This window comes from Rhinatrema bivittatum, chromosome 14, assembly GCF_901001135.1.
Source record: "Rhinatrema bivittatum chromosome 14, aRhiBiv1.1, whole genome shotgun sequence".
Taxonomy (NCBI): Eukaryota; Metazoa; Chordata; class Amphibia; order Gymnophiona; family Rhinatrematidae; genus Rhinatrema; species Rhinatrema bivittatum.
Window position 1 is genome coordinate 80,371,308 of NC_042628.1, and position 23,277 is coordinate 80,394,584.

Consider the following 23,277-nt stretch of genomic DNA (forward strand, 5'->3'; position numbering starts at 1 on the left):
AATTTTAGATCCGCACTCATTCCCATCTCTAGTCATTTATGAATACGTTAAAAAGCAGTAGTCCTAGTACAAAATCCCTGGGGCTATCCACTGAGAAAATTAACCATTTAGCCCTATATCTTTTAACCAGTTCTCAATCCAAAACTGAACACTGCTTCTTATCCCAAGACTTTATAATTTTCTTAAGAGTCTTTCTTGAGGTACTTTGTCAAACACTTTATGAAAATCCAGATACATTATATGAACTGGCACACATTTATCCACGTCTTCCAAAAAAAGTGTAGCAAATTGGTGAAATGTTCAGTAATTTTGTTCTTTAGAATAGTTTCTCTCATTTTTCCCGGCACTGTCATCAGGCTCACTGGAGTAGTTTCCTGCTCATCCCTGAAACCCTTTTTAAAAAACAGCGATACATTGACTACCCTCCAATTTTCAGGTACCTTAGGTGATTTTAATGATAGTTTACAGATTATCAACGAGTAGGTCTGCAATTTAATTTTTGTTCTTTCAGCACTCTGGAATGTATACCCTGTGATGCAGGTGATCTGCTACTCAGTTTTTCAGTTTGCCCTAGTACATCTTCAAGGTTCACTTCCTCTGAATCATCACCTATCAGATCTTCCTCAGTAAAGAAGTCATTTAATCTCTTTGCTATGGCCTTGTCTTCCCTTAGTACCCTTTTTATCCTTCAATCCAACTGACACCCTCACAGGCTTTTTGCTTCAAATGTACCTGAAAAAAATGTTTATTATGAGTTTTTGTTTCCACAGCAAGCTTCTTTTCAAATTCTGTTTTTTCCTTCTTTATCAATGGTTTGCATCTAACTTGGAATAGTCTCTCCCTTCCCCAGAATGTTCCCTAGTTCTTAACAAATCTAAAACCCTCTTCTCTGCACCATCGTCTCATCCATGCAGTGAGACTCTAAAGCTCAGTTTGCCTCTGGGGTTCTGAGAAAGCAAATCTGGAGGTTCTGGATTTCAATTTCCTAACAAAGAGCCTAAATTTAGCCTCAGAACCTCCCTCCTGTACTTTCTTAGGTCATTGGTAATCACATGTACCATGACAGTCAGCTCCTCCCCAGCATGCTAAAATCTTATCTAGGTGGCACTTGAAGTCCGTTACCTTTACACCAGGTAGACAAGTTACTAAGTGATACGCCCAGTAGCTATCCATCTACATTTCCAATGATCTTATCAACCACTATAACAGTCGTCCTAACATTTTTCTCCTGCATACACGACCCTGGAGACATCCTCAGTGTGAGAGGAAAAAGCATCACCTGGAAGATAGGTCCTAGCTACAGGAACACTTCCTGCCAAACCAAGGTGAGGGCCTCCTGTCAGGTGACCTTGCTTCTCCAAAGTAGCACAAGGGCTGCTTGACTAGAGTTGAGACTGCCCTATGATGTCCCTGAAGGTCTCCTCTATAAACTGCTCTGTCTGCCTCAGCTCCTGCAGGTCTGCCTCCTAGCCTCCAGAGATCATTCTCTGAGAGCCAGGAGCTTTTGGCATGAAGGCACACATTCAAGATCTCACTAATAGGCAGATAAATCATACATTTGGCAATCGATGGAAGAGACCAGCTTATCCCCTCTTGCTATTGGACTACTGTCTGCAATTTCATTTTATTAAGTTGCTAAAGATTTAAAGCTTATTATATGGAGTACATCTGTCTCTCTAAGGAGTTTTTAATTATTTGGTGTCTTAAAATCTAAAGTTTTTAAATTGACAAGTAGGTGACTCAGTTTATGAATGACCAGCAACAAGACTAAACTAATCAATCACTAAAATATGGGTTAATTTTATGCTTTGCAAAATTGTTAATTGACATCATGCATCAAGTGTGCTGGTGCAGGATGTGTCATGCTGCTTAATGCTCAGATGGTCGCTTTGATGGTGCTAGTACACCACACTTCGAGCGCTTATGCTTCAATGCAGTTTATGAGGTTTACAATGAGTGATGCCGCTTTTGCTTGCTGAACTCTACCACATATCTTCGGCCTGAATGGATGGGAGCCTCCATCTACAGGCATTACAATTCTTTTAGTCATTTATTTATTTAGATCTACATATTCTGCTTTTTGCACTTCAAAGTGGATTACATTCAGGTACTGTAGGTATTTCTCTATCCCCAGAGGGCTCACAATCTAATTTTGTACCTGAGGCAATGGAAGGTAAAGTGACTTGCCCAAGGTCACAAGGAGTGACAGCAGGACTTGAACCCTGGTCTCCTGGTTCATAGCCCACTGCTCTGACCACTAGGCTACTCTTCCACATCCATGATGATTTATTTATTATTTAACAGTTTTTTATACCGACCTTCATAGTAAATAACCATATCGGATCGGTTTACATTTACATTTAACATGATCATGATCTGGCCTGAGGCATCTGTAACAGTTTGTGGCCCTCCGTAAGGGGCATAACTTTTCCACAAATGCAACTTCTAAAGTCACTCACCATTGTGGACTTTTTTATTTTGAGAAAGCAATTTTGATTATTTTGTAGCACTGAAAAGTACTGTTCTAAGGCTGCAATAAAACAAGAGAAGGTTGAGGCAAAATAGAGAAAAATTCTAAGGAGAGACGAGGCAGCTCTACTCCTCCTTCCAGGGGAACTCTACAGGGTATTAAGAAAATTAATTTAATTTATTTATTTAAAAGCTTTTCTAGACCGGTATTCGTGGGTACATCATATCGGTTTACAGAGAACTTGAACGAAGTACATTGAATAGGGTGCATTAAACTTGGAGGGGGGATCAACGTAGCTTGCAGGGAGTAGAGAATATATAGATTTGATAATTATAGCGGAAATAGATATAAAATAGGGGAAATGCATATAAATATACAGCTAGGTAGGAATAGAGGATATATATATATACAGTCCATTATTAGAACATATGGAAGGGTAAGTCATTCAAGGAGACAATAAAGGGGATTTGATGCTGAAGAGGTAGGGTAGGGGGAGCAGTTTGGGGCAAAAGGTAGAGACGGGGAGGGGGAAGGGAAGGCATGGATTAGGTGGTTTAAAGTGGGATTGGGGGAGGCTGGGTGTTGGGGGGGATAGGGAGATTTTTTTTTTTTTAAGACTGAGGTGGATTCCAAAGGGAGGGGGAGGGGGTGAAGGGTGAAGAGAGAAAAGATGGAGGGATGAGGTGAGATGGTGGGTAGGTTAAGGTGAAGGGGAGGGTGGAGCGTTATTCAGGGAATGCCTGTTTAAAGAGGCAGGTCTTTAGTTTTTTTTTATTTTTGGGTACTTGGCTCTAGAGACGAAGGTCTGGAGGCATGGTGTTCCAAAGGGTGAGTCCTGCAATCGAAATCGCTCTTTCGTGGAGTTAAGGTGAGTGGTTTTGGGCGAGGGAGTGTGTATGGTTCCTTTGTATGCTGTTCTAGTGGGGCAGTTGGGAGTATGGAGGCGAAGGGTATTGCCAAGCCAGTGTATGTTACAGTTGTGTATGGTTTTATGTATAACAAAGATTCTTGTAGAGGATTCAAAAGGATATTGGAAGCCAGTGGAGTTCTTTGAGGACTGGGGTAATGTGGTCTGTTTTGCGGGTGTGTGTTAGTTTTTTGGCAGCAGCGTTTTGCAGCATTTGGAGTGGTTTGATGGCTGAGGCGGGGAGGCCTAGTAGCAATGAATTACAGTAGTCTATTTTTGAGAAAATAGTGGCTTGAAGGACTGTTTGGAAATAATGGAGATGGAGGAGAGGCTTCAGTTTTTTTTTTTTTTGAAGACATGGAGTTTGAAATAGCATTCTTTTATGGTTGCGTTGATAAATATTTTTAGGTTCAGTTGGTTATCAATGGTGACGCCAAGGTTTCGTACGTTTTGCTGGAAAGAGGTCGAGGGGGGGAGGGGTTGCTGTCGGATAAGGGCACTGTGTTATTGTGTGCCGAGATGATGATGTGCTCAGTTTTTGTTGTGTTAAGAGCAAGGTGGAGGTTGGTGAGGAGGCAGTTTATTGCGATGAGGCAGTTTTCCCAGGTTTTGAGAGACTTGGAAAGGGATTCTTGGATGGGAATGAGGATTTGGACATCGTCCGCATAGATAAAGTGAGGGAGGCCAAGTTCTGAGAGGAGTTGGCAGAGGGGCAGGAGGTATATGTTGAAGAGGGTGGATGAGAGGGAGGATCCTTGGGGGACACCGTGGGTAAGTTGGGTGGGTGTGGATTCTGAGTTTCCAAGTTTAACTATGTAGTGTCTGTACTCAAGATAGGACTTGAACCAATGTAGGGCTGTTCCTGAGATGCCAATTTCTGTGAGGCGGCTGATTAGGATGTTGTGATTAATGATATAGAAGGCAGAGGAGATGTCAAGTAAGGTGAGTATGTAGGAGTGGTCATGACCTAGTCCTTTAAGGAGGGTGTCTGTGAGGGAGCGTAGGAGGGTTTCCGTACTGAAGAATGTCCGGAAACCGAATAGGGAGGAGAATAAAATGTTATGGTTTTCTAAGTGGTCTGTGAGTTGGGTGTTGATGACTTTTTCCATGACCTTTGCAAGGAAGGGAAGGTTGGAGATGGGCCGGTAGTTAGATGGGTCGGTGGTGTCTAGCGTGGGTTTTTTTTTTTTTTAGAATGGATTTAACTACGGCCTGTTTTAAGGAATCAGGGACTTTACCATGGGAGAGTGAGCAGTTGATTATCTCAGCCAGGGGTTTGGCGATAGTACTTGGGACAGATAGTAGGGATTTGGTGGTGACTGTGTCAGATGGGTGTGAGGAAGAGTTTAGTTTCTTTAGAATGGATTCAATTTCTGAGGCGGAGGTTGTGTCAAGTGAGTTTAGGATGGCGTTTGGGTTCATTGGGAGAGAGTGCGGTAGGGGGGTGGGTGTGGGGAAACATAGCAGGATTTTCGCGATTTTATCATTGAAGAATTGGGCGAGTTCTTTGCATTTGGTTTTGGAGTCCTCGATGGGGACGAAGGGGTGACATTTTGGTGAGGTCAGCTACATATGTGAAAAGGGATTTGGGTTTGTATTGGTAGTTATGAATTTTAATTGCATAGTGGTCGCGCTTTGTCTTGAGGATGGTGGTTCTATAAGTGTGTAAAGAGGATTTGTATGAAGCCAATTGGCTAGGGGAGGGGTCTTTGCGCCATTTTCTTTCAGTCTGAGGTTGTGCTTAAGTTTTTTTTAGTTCTGGAGTGTACCAGGGCTTTTTTTAGTGTGGTGCGAGTGATTTATTTTTCTGGATGTAAGGGGGCATAGATTATTGGCAATATTATTTGAGAAGTTGCTCCAGGTGGAGCGTGCCGAGTTGGAGTTTGTTAGGTCTAGGTTGTGGAGGGAGCTGGTGATTGTGGTGATTAAGTCATCTTTACTGCAGGGTTTCCTGAAGTGTATGGCACTGCTGTGCTTGGGGAGGGGTGTAGGGGATTGCTTTATGGATAGGTGTGCTTTTATGAGTGAGTGGTCAGACCACGGAACAGGTGTGCAGGATGGTGGATTAGTGGAGTGAATGCAGGTGTTGACAGAAATCAAGTCGAGCGAGTGTCCTGCTTTGTGTGTGGGAACGGTGATGAGTTTCTCAAAGTCTAAAGGCGTTAAGGGAGTTTAGAAGGGATTTGCAGGAAGAGGAGGGGAGAGTGGCATCCACAAGGAGGTTGAAATCTCTCAGTACGATGGCTGGGATGTCTATGTTCAGGTTATCTGTTATAAGTTCAATGAGTAGAGAGGGACTGTGTTCAAGTAGGCCAGGGGGAGCGTAGATTAAGCAAATTTGTAGGTCTTGTGATTTAAATAAGCCAATTTCCAATCTGGGAGGGGTGTCGATATTTAGGGGTCTTAATTTAAGGCCTTTTTTGGCCGCAAGTAGGAGACCTCAGCCTCTGTTTTTGGGTCTTGGAATGGAGAACAGTTCATAAGAGTGGGTAGCTGGTTTAGGAAAACTGTGTCTGAGTGTTTAAGCCAGGTCTTGCCTCACAAATCTGCTTCACTTTTTTGAAGGAGTTAATAAACATGTGGATAAAGGTGAACCGGTAGATATAGTATACTTGGATTTTCAGAAGGCGTTTGACAAAGTTTCTCATGAGAGGCTTCTAGGAAAAGTAAAAAGTCATGGGATAGGGGGCGATGTCCTTTCGTGGATTGCAAACTGGCTAAAAGACAGGAAACAGAGAGTAGGATTAAATGGGCAATTTTCTCAGTGGAAGGGAGTGGACAGTGGAGTGCCTCAGGGATCTGTATTGGGACCCTTACTGTTCAATATATTTATAAATGATCTGGAAAGAAATACGACGAGTGAGATAATCAAATTTGCAGATGACACAAAATTGTTCAGAGTAGTTAAATCACAAGCAGATTGTGATAAATTGCAGGAAGACCTTGTGAGACTGGAAAATTGGGCATCCAAATGGCAGATGAAATTTAATGTAGATAAGTGCAAGGTGATGCATATAGGGAAAAATAACCCATGCTATAATTACACGATGTTGGGTTCCATATTAGGTGCTACAACCCAAGAAAGAGATCTAGGTGTCATAGTGGATAACACATTGAAATCGTCGGTTCAGTGTACTGCGGCAGTCAAAAAAGCAAACAGAATGTTGGGAATTATTAGAAAAGGAATGATGAATAAAACGGAAAATGTCATAATGCCTCTGTATCGCTCCATGGTGAGACCGCACCTTGAATACTGTGTACAATTCTGGTCGCCGCATCTCAAAAAAAGATATAATTGTGATGGAGAAGGTACAGAGAAGGGCTACCAAAATGATAAGGGGAATGGAACAACTCCCCTATGAGGAAAGACTAAAGAGGTTAGGACTTTTCAGCTTGGAGAAGAGACGGCTGAGGGGGGGATATGATAGAGGTGTTTAAAATCATGAGAGGTCTAGAACGGGTAGATGTGAATCGGTTATTTACTCTTTCGGATAGTAGAAAGACTAGGGGACACTCCATGAAGTTAGCATGGGGCACATTTAAAACTAATCGGAGAAAGTTCTTTTTTACTCAACGCACAATTAAACTCTGGAATTTGTTGCCAGAGGATGTGGTTCGTGCAGTTAGTATAGCTGTGTTTAAAAAAGGATTGGATAAGTTCTTGGAGGAGAAGTCCATTACCTGCTATTAAGTTCACTTAGAGAATAGCCACTGCCATTAGCAATGGTTACATGGAATAGACTTAGTTTTTGGGTACTTGCCAGGTTCTTATGGCCTGGATTGGCCACTGTTGGAAACAGGATGCTGGGCTTGATGGACCCTTGGTCTGACCCAGTATGGCATTTTCTTATGTTCTTATGTTCTTATGTTTCTGTGACTGCACAGATATCAGGTTTGCAGTCTAGGAGGTCATTGAGTATGGGAGCTTTTTTCCCTAAGGATTGGGAGTTGAATAGTATGATGGAAAGGGCGGTGAGGCCAAGGAGTTGAGTAAGTGGGGAGATCATGATTGGTATAAGGGATTTGCGGTGTGCAGTAGGATTAGCGATGTGGTGTGCTATGTGTTGGTGGGAAAGGTGCTTGAGGATAGGGATGTGGTAAGCTGACATGGTTGTTTGGGTGGGTGGCGGCAGGTTGCTGAGGGTCAGGTGAGGGAGGGACATGAGCGAGAGGAAGGGGTGTGCTGTGCCAGGGGAGGCGCAGGGGGTTATAGAGGAGAGAGGACTCAGAGGAGAGTGGTCCATGGACGTGCAGGGGGGCTATGGGCTGTTCAGGTCGGTTTCTTTGGTGGAAATAAATCAGATAATGATGTGGGTAAGATTAGATGGGGGAGGGAGGGAGGAGATTGAGGTTACAGAAGGGGACTGGTTGTGGTAGCTGCTGCCGGGGTGGGGAGAGGTGTGTGGATAGGGTCTTGGGGTAATGGCTGAGACGAAGTAGCTGTGGGGGGAATAAAGTTGGTAGGGGATGTGGTGGGGAGACTAGTGGAAGGGAGGGTTATCAAAGTTGAGGTTAATTATGGTTCAGGGGTGTTGTGTGCTGGAAGGGGGGAGTTCGTATGTTTGGGGAGGTGCTGAAGGTGTGGAGTCGAAAGGATCAGAAGGAGAGGGTGGCAAAATGGGGGTGGCACAAAAGGGGCGCACAAAGGGACAGGCCCCTTTGTCGTGCTCCTTCGGCGTGTGATGCCAGGCGCAGGGCACCTGCGACCTGCCTTTTTAAAGGGTCCGGTCGCGGGTCTGATGTCGCAGGTGGGCGTTGCTTTCGGCGGCTGGAACACTGGACGAGGTGAGGCGGCCGCATGTAGTCAGGTAGACCCGGGACTCTGGCGGGTCTGCGCCGGCAGCGCGGGGCGAGGCGAGCGGTCGAGAAGAGAGGAACTCGAGGGGACCTCACAGAGAGAGGATTTCTCTCTGGGAGTAGCTACCACTAGGAAAAAAAAAAAGTCAGGTCCTACAAACTACTGGCTCAGGAGTTGATAGTCTCAACCAGGCCATGGCTGAACCAAGATTTTGGGAACTTGACTACGAACTTGTCTTTATTAGTCCATAGCTTGTTGGAGACAGATTATTGACAAGTGCCTAAAGCCACACACCCCTTTATAGCTGGACGTGACATCACAAGGGAGGACAAATAAAAGGGTGTGCACTCTGTTTCCGGCAGCTGAGGAGAAGGGAATTCCCATAAGTAAGGACAGCAGAAAGATAAAAAAGCAATTTTTATCAATAGGTAAGACATCTCTTATTATAAAGCTACTACTGGCAATAATAGGATACCACACTACAAAAAGGGCAATGATAAGGAATAAATAGTTCAAAGGAGAGCCACAAAAATAGGGCACTGACATTCACTCCTTAAGGGGAGATAGGATACAAACCTTGAAATATCTAGCAGGCTTCAATAAGGTAACACAGGGTAATATATTCCACAAAGCTTACGTACAGGGGATCATATGAAGCTTACAGCATAAGAATTGCCATACTGGATCAGACAGAGACTCCATCAAGCCCAGTATGCTGTTCCCAACAGCGTCCAATCCAGGACTTAAGTACCTGTCAGGATCCCAAACAGTAAACAGATCCCATACTGCTAACACCCAGAGATAAGTTGTGGCTTGTACCAAGTCAGCTTGGTTACTAAGAGTTTATGAATTTCTCCAAGAACTTGTCCAACCCTTTTTGAAACCCAGTTATGCTGGTTGCCTCTATCACAACATCTAGCAATGAATTCCAGAGCTCAAGTATGCAATGGGTGAAAGAATTTTCTCAGATTTATTTTAAATGTGCTTACTAACTTCATAGAGCGTCCCCTAGCTTTTGTATTATATGAAAGAGTAAATAACAGATTCACGTTTACCTGTTCTATTCCACTCAAGATTTTATAGGCCTTTCTCATATCCCCCCTTCAGCTGACCCGTCTCCAAGCTGAACAGCTCTTTCCTCATACGAGAGCCATTATGGGAGGGAAGCTCAAAAGGAATATGAAAAAATTGTTTCACCGAGAGACTAATGGAGACTTGGAAGAAACTTGCATTAGCAGTGAGCCAAAATAGTGGCAAATTTCAAACATGTCAGAGACAGATACAGAGGAATGTTAGTGGCAGAGGAAAATTGCCAGAGATTGAGTAGACCCTGTGGCAGTTCTTATCTGCCAACATCTTTTATGTTTCGAGCTATTTGATACTTGCTGGGAAATGCATTTGGTTGGAGTATTCGGTAGATAATGCATTGAGGTGGCTAATATCGTACCTGATGGATGATATATACTCCATAGTTGAGCTGCTGGCGCTGTAGGAAGGGATGCAGGTAATATAACAGATACTTCAGGTGCTGCTCTCGGTTCCTGTGAGGTATGATCACTGCAGTTTTATGACTGGACTCGCAGTCTGGGGGTTTATAGCGGCCACCTTGTGTCACAAAAGGATTTTTCTGCATGATTTCTTCCACAGTTAATGATGGGGGAAAGGCAACTCTGATTGGTCCTCCTAGTTGGGGAAAACAAACAGATTGTTTTGCTCCTTACTTTGGAAAAACATGATCAGGGACAGTCTGCCTCAACTGCTTAAGTTGGAATTTCACACAACTTATTAATAAAAGTCCACTCCAATATACAATATAAACCCAGGTGATTTACTCTAAGAGCAACCAAAACATATCACATTAGTGCATATCAAGAGAAAGGCTACTGGACTCAATTACCTTCTCATGTGCAGTTGCAAAAGAGCCCTACACACATTTCATTACCACTTTTTTCAGAGGGCATTAAATATTCCAGTGAGACTTTATAAACCTGCTGACAATTTAATTTTAGAGGATCTCTTAATATTGGACAGTTTATCATGTAGTTTATTGTATTTATGTGCTTTGGGAGTTATGAGGGATGCATGTGTCAATGAAGATCGATCAATGAAAGGGAGGATTCTGGTAGGATTTCAGCTCTATAAAAAGAGCAGATAAAAAATCTGCAGTGGCCAAACTTTTTCTGGATTTTAATTGAGGTACTTTGGTTCATAAGCACTAATAGCATTACACAATCCACACAATCTAAACAAGGTGGACAGATTGACTGCCATTCTCTGCAGAAAGGCATGACTCAACATGAGAAAAGAACATATACTCCTGAAAAAGAATCACAATGAAATATTAGATTCAAATAACTTTATTAGTATGACAATGTTTACATAATACATAAATACGTAATATAATACATTTTATAGGTTAATATTCAAAGCTTTAAAACACAGGTAGGAAACTCGGGTCCTGAAATGCCAAATCAGGTCAAGATTTCAGGAAATCCACAATGACTATGTATGAGGTATATCAACATGTACTTCCTCCACTCTATATCTGTGACAGATACGAGGTTTGCTCCAAAAGGGGGTGCTGCAATTTGCTTTGGCTCTGTGTGGGGGAGACAGTGAATAGCTAGTGTGACAGTGTGATTGGCCAATGTCACTCAGTCACAGGTCGGCGACCTTTCCCCTCCTGAATTCTGAGGACTCTCTCTCTCTAGTAATTCAGGTCCTGGCGGTCAACAGCTTCACATTTATAGGGCTTGAAACTTAATACAGATTATGAACACTTTATTCATCTAAACAAAACGAGAGGGGCACAGAACTTCACTCCAACTTTTAACGAATCTTCCACTCAAGGCTAAACAGTAAAACAAAAATATATTACAGCACTTATTAGGCTAGTTCCAATTAGACCCAGGTTAAGGTTGCACATTTCTTGTACTATAAGACAAGAAATGGCAAGAACCAATAGCAATATTTAAAACTCCCTGAGCCAGATTCACTTAGCTTAATCACACTAGTAGCAACTGGCTTACCTATTTATACACAGCTTAATGTATGTTCTTTGGATTAAGATACAAAATTCTGCATTCACAAGAAACAGCTATTCTTTAGTTTCCATTATTTTATTTATTTATTTTTTTTTTGGTTTTTATATACCGGAAGTTCCTGTATATAATACATATCACTCCGGTTCACATTTAACAAAGATAACTAACGCCGGGTAGGCGGTTTACATGGAACATATCAAATATAATATAATGAACAGATGAACTATAATACAGTATAATAGATTAAATTCAATTTAATTAAATTAAATTTAATTAAATTAAATTAGATTAAATTCCTTCATATAGGGATACCAGGTACCTCCTTACATGTGCGAAACCAAATTTTATAGGGATTTTCTGACTGGGTGTCAACTTATCTTCCTTATCAGTTAAGGTAAAGAAGTGCAGTGTAAGTAATTCAAGGGTTAGTACAATCCAATTCATTAGTTCACTTTTGGTTTGATTTAAAACTCAAAACCCTTTTCAGACACGCTCACTAAGACAAGAAAAAAACTCAAATTCTCAGCTTTAGTTGTTTATCTGCCACCAGCTCAGTACTCACAGCAGCATTAAGCTCCGTTAGTTGCACCCAACAAACTTTCTCACTATAACTCACAACTCAGTGGCAGCGTCAGTAATTATATCTTCTGTGCACTAGTGCTTAATTATCCAGCTATGAGCACTGCTCGGGATCTGAAGAACTCGCCTTTTCATTCCTATTCTTTAAAGTGTCATGGAAAGTGGGGGGTGAGCCCCTGGACTATTGTTAAGTTGATAGTGCTGAATCACCATGGACGGAGATCTTCTGCCTAACCAACCTCCTCCCCCCCTTGGGTTACGTCTGCGGGTTCTGGAGGCCAGGAAGACTTACAGGTCGAAATCCAAGAGAGGGTACAGACTTGAGAAAGGGTGGGCTGAAATCAAGACAAGCAGCGAAAGGAAAGGCAACAAGGTTTGGCCTGGGATCAAGGCAGGCTGAGATCCAAACAGAGTCGAGATCAGGTCTGGGGTCAAGGCAGGAAGGAGACGGAATCAAAAGTGGAAACACCACAGGGCAATCAGAAGGAACCAAAACAGGGACCAACCATACACTGAAGAACAACCAGGAGAGGTACAGGACCCACAGGAAACAGACAGCAACAGGCAGGAAGATGCTGGGAACACTGGCAATGAGCAATCCTGGAGATGAGAACGAGACCTGTTGCAAAAGCACCGGCAACCGGGAAAGCGTGTTTAAATATCCAGTGGCGACACATTGAGAAGAAGCTCTAGCTACCCTCTCCCTAGGGGCTAGTGATAAGAGGAAAATCTGTGGCTTAGAGCTGCTCCAACACCTTATAAGCACATAACCAGCAGTAAACCTTAATGCATCTATGTTCCATTTTTTATGTCTATTTTATAGTTTTGTCTATTTTATGCCTTATTAGTTATGAATGTGCTTTGCAAACTGCCCCGAACTTTGGAGGATGCGGTATATAAGAAAGTTCAAATAAATATCCAGCGGTGTGATTACATGGATAATTTTGAAATAAAGAAATCCACGGAAATGACCAGTCATCCAAAATGGAGAGGAGCTGATAAAACAGCAGCCCTTGCTGAAGTCAAGATGGTGTTGGAGGTAGGCCCAAGTCTTGAGGGTATCTTGGAAGCAATGATTAAAGAACTGGCGCATGCCATTACCTCTTCAGTGACAGATAAACTGCAGAAATTGCAGTCCTTGGTTGACTAATTAATAGACAAGTTTGAAAACTATAACGTGACTAACTGAGCTGAACGGGCGGGTGTCAGCTAACAAAGACCACCAGGATACCGTTGACTCCTCCATTACAGCAATGCAAGCTAAAAATAAGGCATTAGAAGAAAAGCCTGATGAACTTGAAAACAGAAGTGGATGAAACAACATGTGCATATTAAGGGTCCTTGCATCCCTAACATCAGACAAGATTTTAATATTTTGCGAAACATGGCCGCCGGAGGAGCTTGGCCTCAGCTCAACGGGCCGGCCAGTCATTGTTGAAACAGTACACCACATGGGCCCCTTTGGTCACAACAATGAGAGACAAAGAGAAATCATAGTTAAATATCTCAACTATACCGACAAAATGTAGTTCCTGACTGCATATCTGCAGCATAAGGAGCTTAAAAATGGAGAATTCAAAATACTGCTCTTCCTAGACTATTCCATTAAAGTTATGTCTTCCTGGCGTGAGCTTACCCCATTACGCACACAACTTTTTCATAAGGGAATAAAGTTCGTGCTTCAATTTCCTGCATGTCTTTGTATTATCCATAATAGAGAAACAATTACCGTATAATAACTTTAAGTGCAGAAGCAAAGGTATTTGTTGAGAAACTGAATTCTGCAAGGTATAGTGTCTTGAGTTGACTCAAGGGCGGAGAAAGTGAATCACATGGCGCAATGAACTGCTCGTTTTGTTTAACTTAGCTCAGGTTATGACTAACTTCATTTCTTCTCTGGTTTTCCCGATATCTGTTCTGGAAGTTGGAAACACACTTGTTACGCACTTTACAAATTTTATCAGTGGGGGTGTTAAATGTTTAGTGTTAAACAGGAACGCGCATTTGACTGAATTTTACCATGTTCCTGAATTAGCACAATTTGCTGGCTAACTAGTCTATAAGTTTTATGGGGTACCATTTTTAATACCTATTGATATTTGGAATGGAAATAGTCTCTTCTAAATGGTACTAAATTTCTCTCTCCATAATATGGGAAAACTGAACTAAGGTATGTATCATTGTTTCACATGAGAGATTGCAGAGATGTGCAGCATTGACTAGTCAGCAGACAAGGATGTATCATGCTCATTATAATAGCTGGGCATTGTCAATTGACTGTTCCTGCATGTTCGTGCAGCCACATGACTATCAAAACACACAGATTCTTCAACCTGTATTTTGCTGGTCCCAGGAGACTCCTGTGCTTGAGCAGAAAGGAAGATCTTGCGGCAGAAGACAATCTATCTCAGAGGATGGAGCAATTTTCTGCTGGCTGAAGGACAGGAAGTTTGAAGGTTTCTGCTTTAGTGGGGGTGGGGGGAATTTGTAAGAGGGTGTGGGTGAAAGATATGGGTTGTGTATGGGTGTGGCTGCTGTGGTATAAATGGATGTCTGTTTTATCATATACTAGGGATTCTAGGAAACAGATAGTGAAAGGACTGCAAAAGGTTAGGGGCGGAATTTACAAAATAGGGATGGGAGGCTTAGGCTGCAGAGCCTACCAAAAGTAAAAACTGGCAATTTAACTGTACACCGTTCACTTTTCCATGGAAATAGATCGAGTGTGTTCTTTTAATATAGATGGGCTCCACTCCCCCATAAAAAGAAAAACGTTTTCACAACTCTCCAAAAGATGATAATCAGCAATGCATTTCTTCAAGAGATTTAAGGAAGTCCAGCACAGTAATCTGAAGAGTGAGTTAGGCAGTGTTTTCACTCATCTTTTTCTACCCATCAAAGAGGAGTAGCCACCATGATCCACAAGGCATAGACTTCAAGCTGAGCATCGAAATGTGGATATTAATGGACGGTATATTATAATAATAACCTTGCATGGGGTTAAATTTGTGTTGGCTAATTTATACATCCCTAACAAAAGCTTCTCGTAGTTTTTTCTCTTCCTTAGTTTTAAGATATCGGAATGGACACAGTACACCTACATAATAGGAGGCAACTTTAATATTACCAATAATCCAATAGTAGATTCTAACCCTTCCAAAACCTGCAAGAAAAATCAAGTGGAGTTGGTTTTATGTCACAAGAGATATATAGCTCCTTGATTCAGGAGATTTTTGCATATACAGGACAGAGAGTTCTCATGTTATTCTCATGCACATCAAGTGAACTCTAGCTTTTAATTTCTGATACTTGGTTTGATAAGATTGTGGAAGTCCCCTACTCAGACATTCCATTATATCATTGGATTTAAAACTGGCAGAAGAGGATGACAGAAGTTGAAGTAGAAAATGTCACCTACACTTTACCATAATAACAACTATTAAGTTCTTAAGAAACAAATGGCAGGAATATAAGCAAGATGACAACATACCTGATATTAATGCCATAACATATTGGAGAGCTGCAAAAGCAGTCTTCAGGGGTCTTATAATTTCTAATCAAGCAAGCATGATCAAAAAGCAAAATAAGGCAATTTTTGAACTCACGCAAACAGCTGCATTAGATGGCCCGATTCAGAAGTTGAAATTAAAAAAAATATATATATCAATCAATTGAAATTAGATAAGAAACCAGGCCCAGATGGATTTGGGCCTGAGCTATATAAGATTTTAGGAGATTCATAGTCCCTTTAAAGAATGTTTACACTAGCTGAGGAGATAGGTCATTTTGAACCTGGCCATAATTTAGCAATGGTAACTAATTCTGGAGCCTGGTAAAGATCTATTGTGCCCAGAATCTTACCAGCCGATATCCCTCAACCAAGACATTGAAATATTGGTGGCGATTTTAGCTAATAGAGTAAATATTATAAAACCAATAGTCTCCACAGATCAGACTGGGTTTATCAAGGGTTGACATCCTTCCTTGAATCTTTTAAAAGCAGTATTAGCTGTTCATGGGAAGGAGTAGGAGTTAAATTAAGAGGGGATGCTTGTTAGTTTAGATTCAGAAAAAGCATCTGACAGAATGGAGTCGCCATATCTGTGGTGGGTATTAGAGAAATTCAGATGATTCGGAAAACCTTTCCTGAAATGGGTCACGCTCTTGTATGAGAAGCCTATAGCGCAGATAAGTGTTATCGGAGCATTTTCAACTTTACAGAGGAACCGGGCAGAGATGCCCATTATCACCTCTACTGTATGTCTTATTGGAGGCTTTGGCCAACAAAATGCATGATATGCCTAGTTTTGGAGGCATTTATGTTGAGTGTACAAATATCAAAGTAAGTCTCTTTGCTGCTGCTATGTTGTTGTTCATTGGCAACCCTACAGAATATCTGGGATAGATCACCACAGCGATAGAGACCTTTGGGACTTTTTTGGGATTAAAAATAAATCTGAGGCTTTCCTCCTTCAGGTATCTTAAAAGGATGGTTGGAATGCCCCTTTTCCTTTGAAATGGAATATAGATACTATGAGGTTCAGTTTGAAGAAGACACGACTGGGAGTGGGGGGGGGGATATGATAGAAGTCTCCAAAATCATGAAAGGACTTGAACAAGTTAATGTAAATTGGTTGTTTACTCTCTCAGATAATAGAAGGACCAGGGGGCATTCCATGAAGTTAGTAATTAGATCATTTAAAACAAATCAAAGAAAATTCTTTAACTCCGTGCATAGCTAAGCTCTGGAATTCACTGCCAGAGGATGTGGTTCCAGCAGTTAGTATAGCTGGGTTTAAAAAAGGTTTGGATAAGTTCCTAAAGGGAAAATCCATAAACTGCTATTACAGTAATTAATAAGCAATGAGTAGCTTGTGATTTATCTAATGTTTGGGTAATTGCCAGGTTCTTATGGCCTGGATTGGCCACTGTTGGAAATAGGATACTGGGCTTGATGAACCCTTTTGTATGATCCAATATGGCATATCTTAATATGTAATATTAAGACTGTAATATTAAAACTGTAATATGTAAGCATTTGTATTTATTGTAAGAATTTGTATTTATTATTTAGCTATTTACATTGATCTGTTACCACTTGGTCCTGTTCTCTCCTTTACCTCAAGTTCTAAGTTCCTACAAAGTTAGCCTTGTTATTTATACCCACTTGTTTGATGTAATTTTCCAATATTGGTTCTGTGTAAACCGAAGTGGTATGTACTAGTACATGAACTCCGGTATATAAAAGCCTTTAAATAAATAAATAAATAAATAGATCTTATGTTAGGTATAGAGGTTATTTGGCTGGCCCGTTCTGAAAAACTGTTGTGTGTGTAATATTTTAACGGTGATCAATAACATTTCTGCTTTACTACAGAATGGATGGCATTCCCATTATCTTTAATGGGAAGAGGTGCTGTAATTAAAGTGGTGATATTACCAAAAAATATTAGACAGCTTAAAAATGTTACCTATATGGATAAGAAATAAAAAATGTAGAACTTTAATAACATTTATATGGCATAACAAAAGAGCGAGATTACGATTACACTACATTAGCCAGCGATAAAATCCAGGGAGGCTCAGCATTGCCAGACCTAACAGCATTGCCATTCCAACTAGAAGCCAATGCGCAAGGACATGGAAAGAAGGTTACTTTTAGAATCTAACATGGGGGATGGGGTCCAGGAGAATCTGAATATGAAGTACCTATCCTTGATACCTTGCCACAGCCCTCATCCAACTACAAGTACCTGCTTGGAGGATAGTGGATGTAACAATACATTTTCATGATTTAATAACTGTTACTGCCACAGCACTAGCTGTATCAGGCTGGTTAGGAGCAGCTTTACATTTTCCTGCCTCTATCAATAGGCATGGACCGGTTGCTAGGGAACCTTGGACTCCAGGTGATTCCTTGTCAGAAGAATACTCCCCAGCCACACCAGCTGAGGTGGCTAATTTAAATGCTAACCAATGTAGAAATGAAATTGTATTAATAAGGAGCATTACAGAAGATATGATGAGGGCCACTCCTACAGCTGTAATGAGACCCACTATGGGAGCAGCTTTAATAGCTATATTACCAATAACTCAGATAAGGGTGTGATTGGATCAACACCCACTAAATTTATGGATATTGTGGTATGGCTAGGTAGTAAGATTGCTGGAATTGAAGTAATGAGTGTAAACAATCCAGATATAGGACGGAGAATAGTCAATGCACTGGTTCACAGTTCGTATGCACTGACTCCGGAAGAGGGCCGCCATGTGGGAAATAGCCAGATCAGCCCTAGTCGATGGGTGTAATCCCCATTTCCAGGTTTGAGGATACAATGGGGAAAATAAATAAGAAGAATGGGCTGGTGGTAGCCTTCAAGATAGGCCTAATATTTACACATGGAAGCTTTGGGATATACTTAGAAGTATTATTACTTTTCCGCACCTAGTGGTGGCTGTGATCAGGAGAGCTGAGTAACACGCCATGAATAGAGAGAAAGCAGAACACGTAGAACATAAATATTATGTATCTTTGGACTTGATGGTAAAGGATCTTGAGATGAGCAAGGAAATAGGGGACGTACTAATCAGCCTAGAAAGCGAGATCAGTGGCAGAGCGTGAGGCAAAATGTGCCCACTGACCGACAGCCTAGAGATGCCCAACCTAGAGAGAACAGACCACAAGGAGGGGGCAATGAAATGAAACCAACACCTAGGTATGATCTTCACCCTAGGGTATATGCCCCATAGCAGTATGGAGGAGATCCTGGATATCAGCTTTCGCTGTACAGATAATCAACCCCTAGAAAACCAATCCAAAATTCAATAGCCAGCTTCTTCAGATCCAAGTTAAACCAAACCATCCCCGAAGATAGGCCCACAGTGAGGTACTGGGGACGAGACCTACAATTAAGGTTAAAAAAATTAACACAAATACAGAAAACGCTAATAGCAAAGAATAATAGACTATACTATGAACTTGCTTAGTTGAAAATATGGGAACCATCAGGCTTCAGGACATTATGACACAATGGTAGAGATAACTTGTTTTCCCAGTCATTGGCTTAAAGAAGAAACCCCAGTAGATCAATGGAATATCTCAATCATACATAGGACTCAACTGACAGACGTGTTTTGGTCATGTTACCTAGATGGATGGAAAAGGGATATCCAGGTAATAGGTATAGATGAAGAACCGTGGTATAAGATACAGAAGGTACCTTTTACTACAATTCCCAACTCGTATTAATGTCAAAGAACAAATCAAAAGACTGATTAATAACTCCGATTTATCTTCCAATGGCAAGCAGAGAATGAAAGAGCTTTATACCAATACATGTGCTTCTGGCAATCCTTTGAAAACCAGGTAGGACATCAGAAGATCAAATCTATTCATATAGTCACAGATACAAAAACAATTTAATCACTTAGTCATACTTGTCACACAAAAAGGTATTGATGATGTAAGCACACTGAGGGTCTTGATCCAAAAATTCAGCCCTATGAATACAGTTTTACAGTTCCCAAGCCAGATGAGGCCTGGAGAATGGTATTAGACTATTGAGAGGTAAACAGGGTTACTCCTTTGATAGGAGCACAAAATTGTCATTCGAATAGTATTTTGTTGCAGCTTTCCAGGTATACCTACAAAACTAAACTGACTTGCCTAATAGGTTTTTGGCTATACCAATTACAGTAGAAAGTCAGTGGTTAACAGCCTTTCTTGGGGAGGGGCACAATGTGTTTGGACGTGTTTGCTTCAGGGGTTTTTGAACTCCCCAAACATTTTTTTGGCTGACGTGGCAAACCTACTGAAACACCTTCCTAACATTTCAGTTTATGTAGATTATATCTATATTACTGATCACACTGAAAATGAACATTTAAACACTTTAATAAAGGTATAGTCAGTCAATTTTAAGAGCGGCTGAATATATTGTCTCCCTTAAGAAATCTTCCCATAGGGAAACATATGGTGGAGTTTTTGGATTTTACCATTTCAGAGGAAGGTCATGGTCTGACCACTAGATTTAAAGTAAAATTGCTTCAACTTAAATCTCCTACCACATTGAAGCAATTACAATTTTTATTTATTTATTTAAAATCTTTTCTATACCGTCGCTAAGTTATATACCATCGCAACAGTTTACAAATAGGCACATAAAATAAGGTAGGTAAGTGTGGATTATCGTACATTCTAACAGGTGCCAATAAAGTTCGGTTAAAATTTCATAAATAAAATCAATATTTGAGTAATGCTGGTCTTGCCCGGGTGTACTATTAAGTTACTCTTCGTTTGAAGTTTTACTTTTTAGTTGTAAGATTGAATAAAATAATATCATGCACTTTATGATAGTGGTGTTGTGTTCATTCTCTTCTGCGTGTCCCTGTACTTTCTCTATCCTCCTGTCTCTTTAGGAAAAGGCTTGTTTAAAGAGCCATGTTTTTAAATCTTTCTTAAAAGTTTTGAGATCACTCTGTAATCTGATTTCAGGTTTTTTAAATTTTGATAGAAGTTTTATACAAGATGTTTCAGAAAAAAATGCACCTCCCTATAAAATCTTAACAGATGCTAAGGGAGGACCACAAATTAATTGGATTCTAGAAGCACAAGCATGTTTAAATTCCCTGATAGATGATTTAAATCAGGCGGCTGTGCTCTCTGCACGTAATCCTTCTGAAGCATTACATATGGTAGAACGGAGCGGGATGCCAGTGGCCAGTGGCCGGTGTTCCACCTTCACGGAGCGGAAGGATGGAGGGCTGCCATCTCCCAATTAAAAAAAGAAAAAAAACAAAAAACAAAAAAACAGGGATGGGTTCATGGGCTATAGGTATTACCAATTATTAGGCTTATTCAATTACCAATTATTAGGCTTTTCAATATTTGATGATAGTTAATGTGACTTTCAAGGCATAATTCACTTTCAATGTATATCCAGCATAGCTCTCTGCTTCAACGGCAGGGGAGAAGAAAAACTAATACTTCACGCATATCCAGCACAGCTCTCTGCTTCAACGGCAGAGAGCTATGCTGCCGCTTACCCAACTAATCAAACTCCATCACTGCTCTCTACACTGCTCTCTACACTGCTCTCTACAATCAGCTCCATCACTGCTCTCTACATTAATAGTGGGGGAGAAAGGGAAATAGAACCTAAGGTTACTAAGAGCCAAGAGAAACAGATAAGTATGAGAAAAAAAGAAGTGTGAGGCTTGCTGGGCAGACTGGATGGACCGATTGGTCTTCTTCTGCCGTCATTTCTATGTTTCTATATCTCAGGCTCAGAGATATATATATATATATATATATATATATACACACACACCATGGTATATATATATTTTTAGAACCATGGTACTGAATCACTGGTGCAATTTGTTTCATGGTTATTTACACTAGCAGAGAAAAAGTTTATCCTGGTAGAGAAACTAATGGCTGCAATTTTTAAAGGGATTTTGAAAGGAAGAGATCTGGCAAAGGGACATGAAAATTGGTTCTTACCTGCTAACTTTCGTTCCTGTAATACCACAGATCAGTCCAGAAAAGTGGGTTGTGTATCCCTACCAGCAGGTGGAGTCAGAGAACAATTAGAACTTTGGGCACTGCTACATAACGAGAGGGCCACCTGCAGTCACTCAGTATTGACCTGTACCCAAAGCCCATGCTAACAGAACTAGATAACAAAGGGTAGCACCCAACCAAATTTCCGGACTACCACTTCATCGCTGGCAAAAAAACCAGACCGAACAACTGCTAAAAACTGCTCCATGAATCATGTCTGCAAAAAAGGAGCTTCAACAATAAAAAACTTAAGCAGGTTCTGGCCAAGACAGTGTTTTGGTATCTGAAGAAAGGGGTGGGCCTCTGGACTGATCTGTGGTATTCAGCAGGTAAGAACCAATTTTCATTTCCTGAACATATCCAGATCAGTCCAGAAAAGTGGGATGTATCCGAGCCATCCTATACTGGGCGGGAACCCGAAAGATCCACACGAAGCACACTCTCTCCGAAGGATGGTTCATCAGAAGCCTTAACATCCAATCGGTAATGTTTCATAAAAAAGTGTGAATAGACGACCACACCACCACCCTACAGATCTCCTGAGGCGACAGTAACTGACACTCTGCCCAGGAGGTAGCCTGAGCCCTAGTGGAATGAGCTCTGAGACCCAAAGGCACCTGCCGCCCTCAGGCTATGTATGCCGCGCAAATAGCTTCCTTAATCCACGGAGATATGGTCGCCTTTGTCCCCCTTCTTTGGGCCAAAGAGAACGAACAAATGATCAGAACGTCTGAAGTCATTGGTAACCTCCAGATAACGCAATAAGGCGCTCCGCACATCCAAAAGATGAAGGTCTCTGTTCTGAGAAAACTCCCGGTACCAGATAGGGAACCCCGGAAGCTCCACAGTTGATTGACATGAAAGGCTGAAACCACATTAGGGACAAAGAATGGAACCGTATGTGACGATACCCGATCGTCGTAAAGCCGAAGAAACGGATCCCGACAAGACAGCAACTGAAACTCTGAGATTCGACGGGCCGAGCAAATGGCCACCAAAAACATCATTTTCAAAGTCAGATCTTTCAGGGAAACTCCACGAAGAGTCTCGAAAGGAGCACCACATAGAACTCGCAGGAATAAATTCAAACTCCAATCCAGACACACCAAATGTGGGAGGACGCAAATGTTTGACCCCCCTTAAGAAACCGAGCAATATCAGGATACGCTGCCTGTGAATAGCCGTCAAATTTTCCCTGCAAGGCACCTAGAGCTGCAACTTGTACACGAAAGGAATTTAATGCCAAGCCCTTAGTGAGGCCCTGTTGCAGAAAGTCAAGCACCCAAAGAACATGCACCGCTAAAGGGTCGCAAGAACGCTGACACCACATCTCAAAAAGCTTCCAAACTATCACATAGGCCATAGAGGTGGCTGGACATCTCGCCTGTAGGAGGGTGGAAATGACTTGTTCTGAATAACCCCTCAAGCATAAACGTCACCTCTCAAAAGCCAAGCCGCGAGAGAGAAGCGATCCTTCCGATCTGAAAATATGGGCCCCTGACGGAGCAGATGCGTTAGATGAGCCAGCTGAAGTGGATCCTCTAGAGCCAAGTGTACCAGATCCGCGAACCACGGACGACGTGGCCACTCCGGCGCCACCAGAATCACTCTTCCTGGGTGCCACTCTAAGCGACAGAGAAGCCAGGGCGGGAAGGCATACAGCAGAATCCCCATGGGCCAAGGACACACGAGAGAGTCTATGCCCACCGAGCTCTGTTCTCGGCGACAGCTGAAAAAACGAACTGTTTTTGCGTTCGCCTGCGTTGCCATCAGATCCAGCTGAGGAGTTCCCCCATCTGGTGCAAATGAGATTCCACGCCTCGAGAGTTCGTTCCCATTCCCCTGGGTCTAGTTGCTGACGGCTGAGATAATCAGCTTGCACATTCTCTACTCCCGCGACATGGGATGCGGCAA

At 41.7% G+C, this 23,277-nt stretch overlaps 1 protein-coding gene across 2 annotated transcripts in view; it reads right to left on the reverse strand.

The window, feature by feature from the left end:
- LOC115075977 (beta-1,4-galactosyltransferase 3-like) overlaps window positions 1–23,277 on the reverse strand; it is a 122,168-nt gene that overhangs the window by 54,866 nt on the left and 44,025 nt on the right. For both annotated transcript variants that reach the window (XM_029576989.1, XM_029576988.1), the window contains exon 3: window positions 9,623–9,858. In XM_029576989.1, coding sequence (XP_029432849.1) covers window positions 9,623–9,858 — 236 coding nt within the window. The remainder of the gene's footprint in view (window positions 1–9,622; window positions 9,859–23,277) is intronic.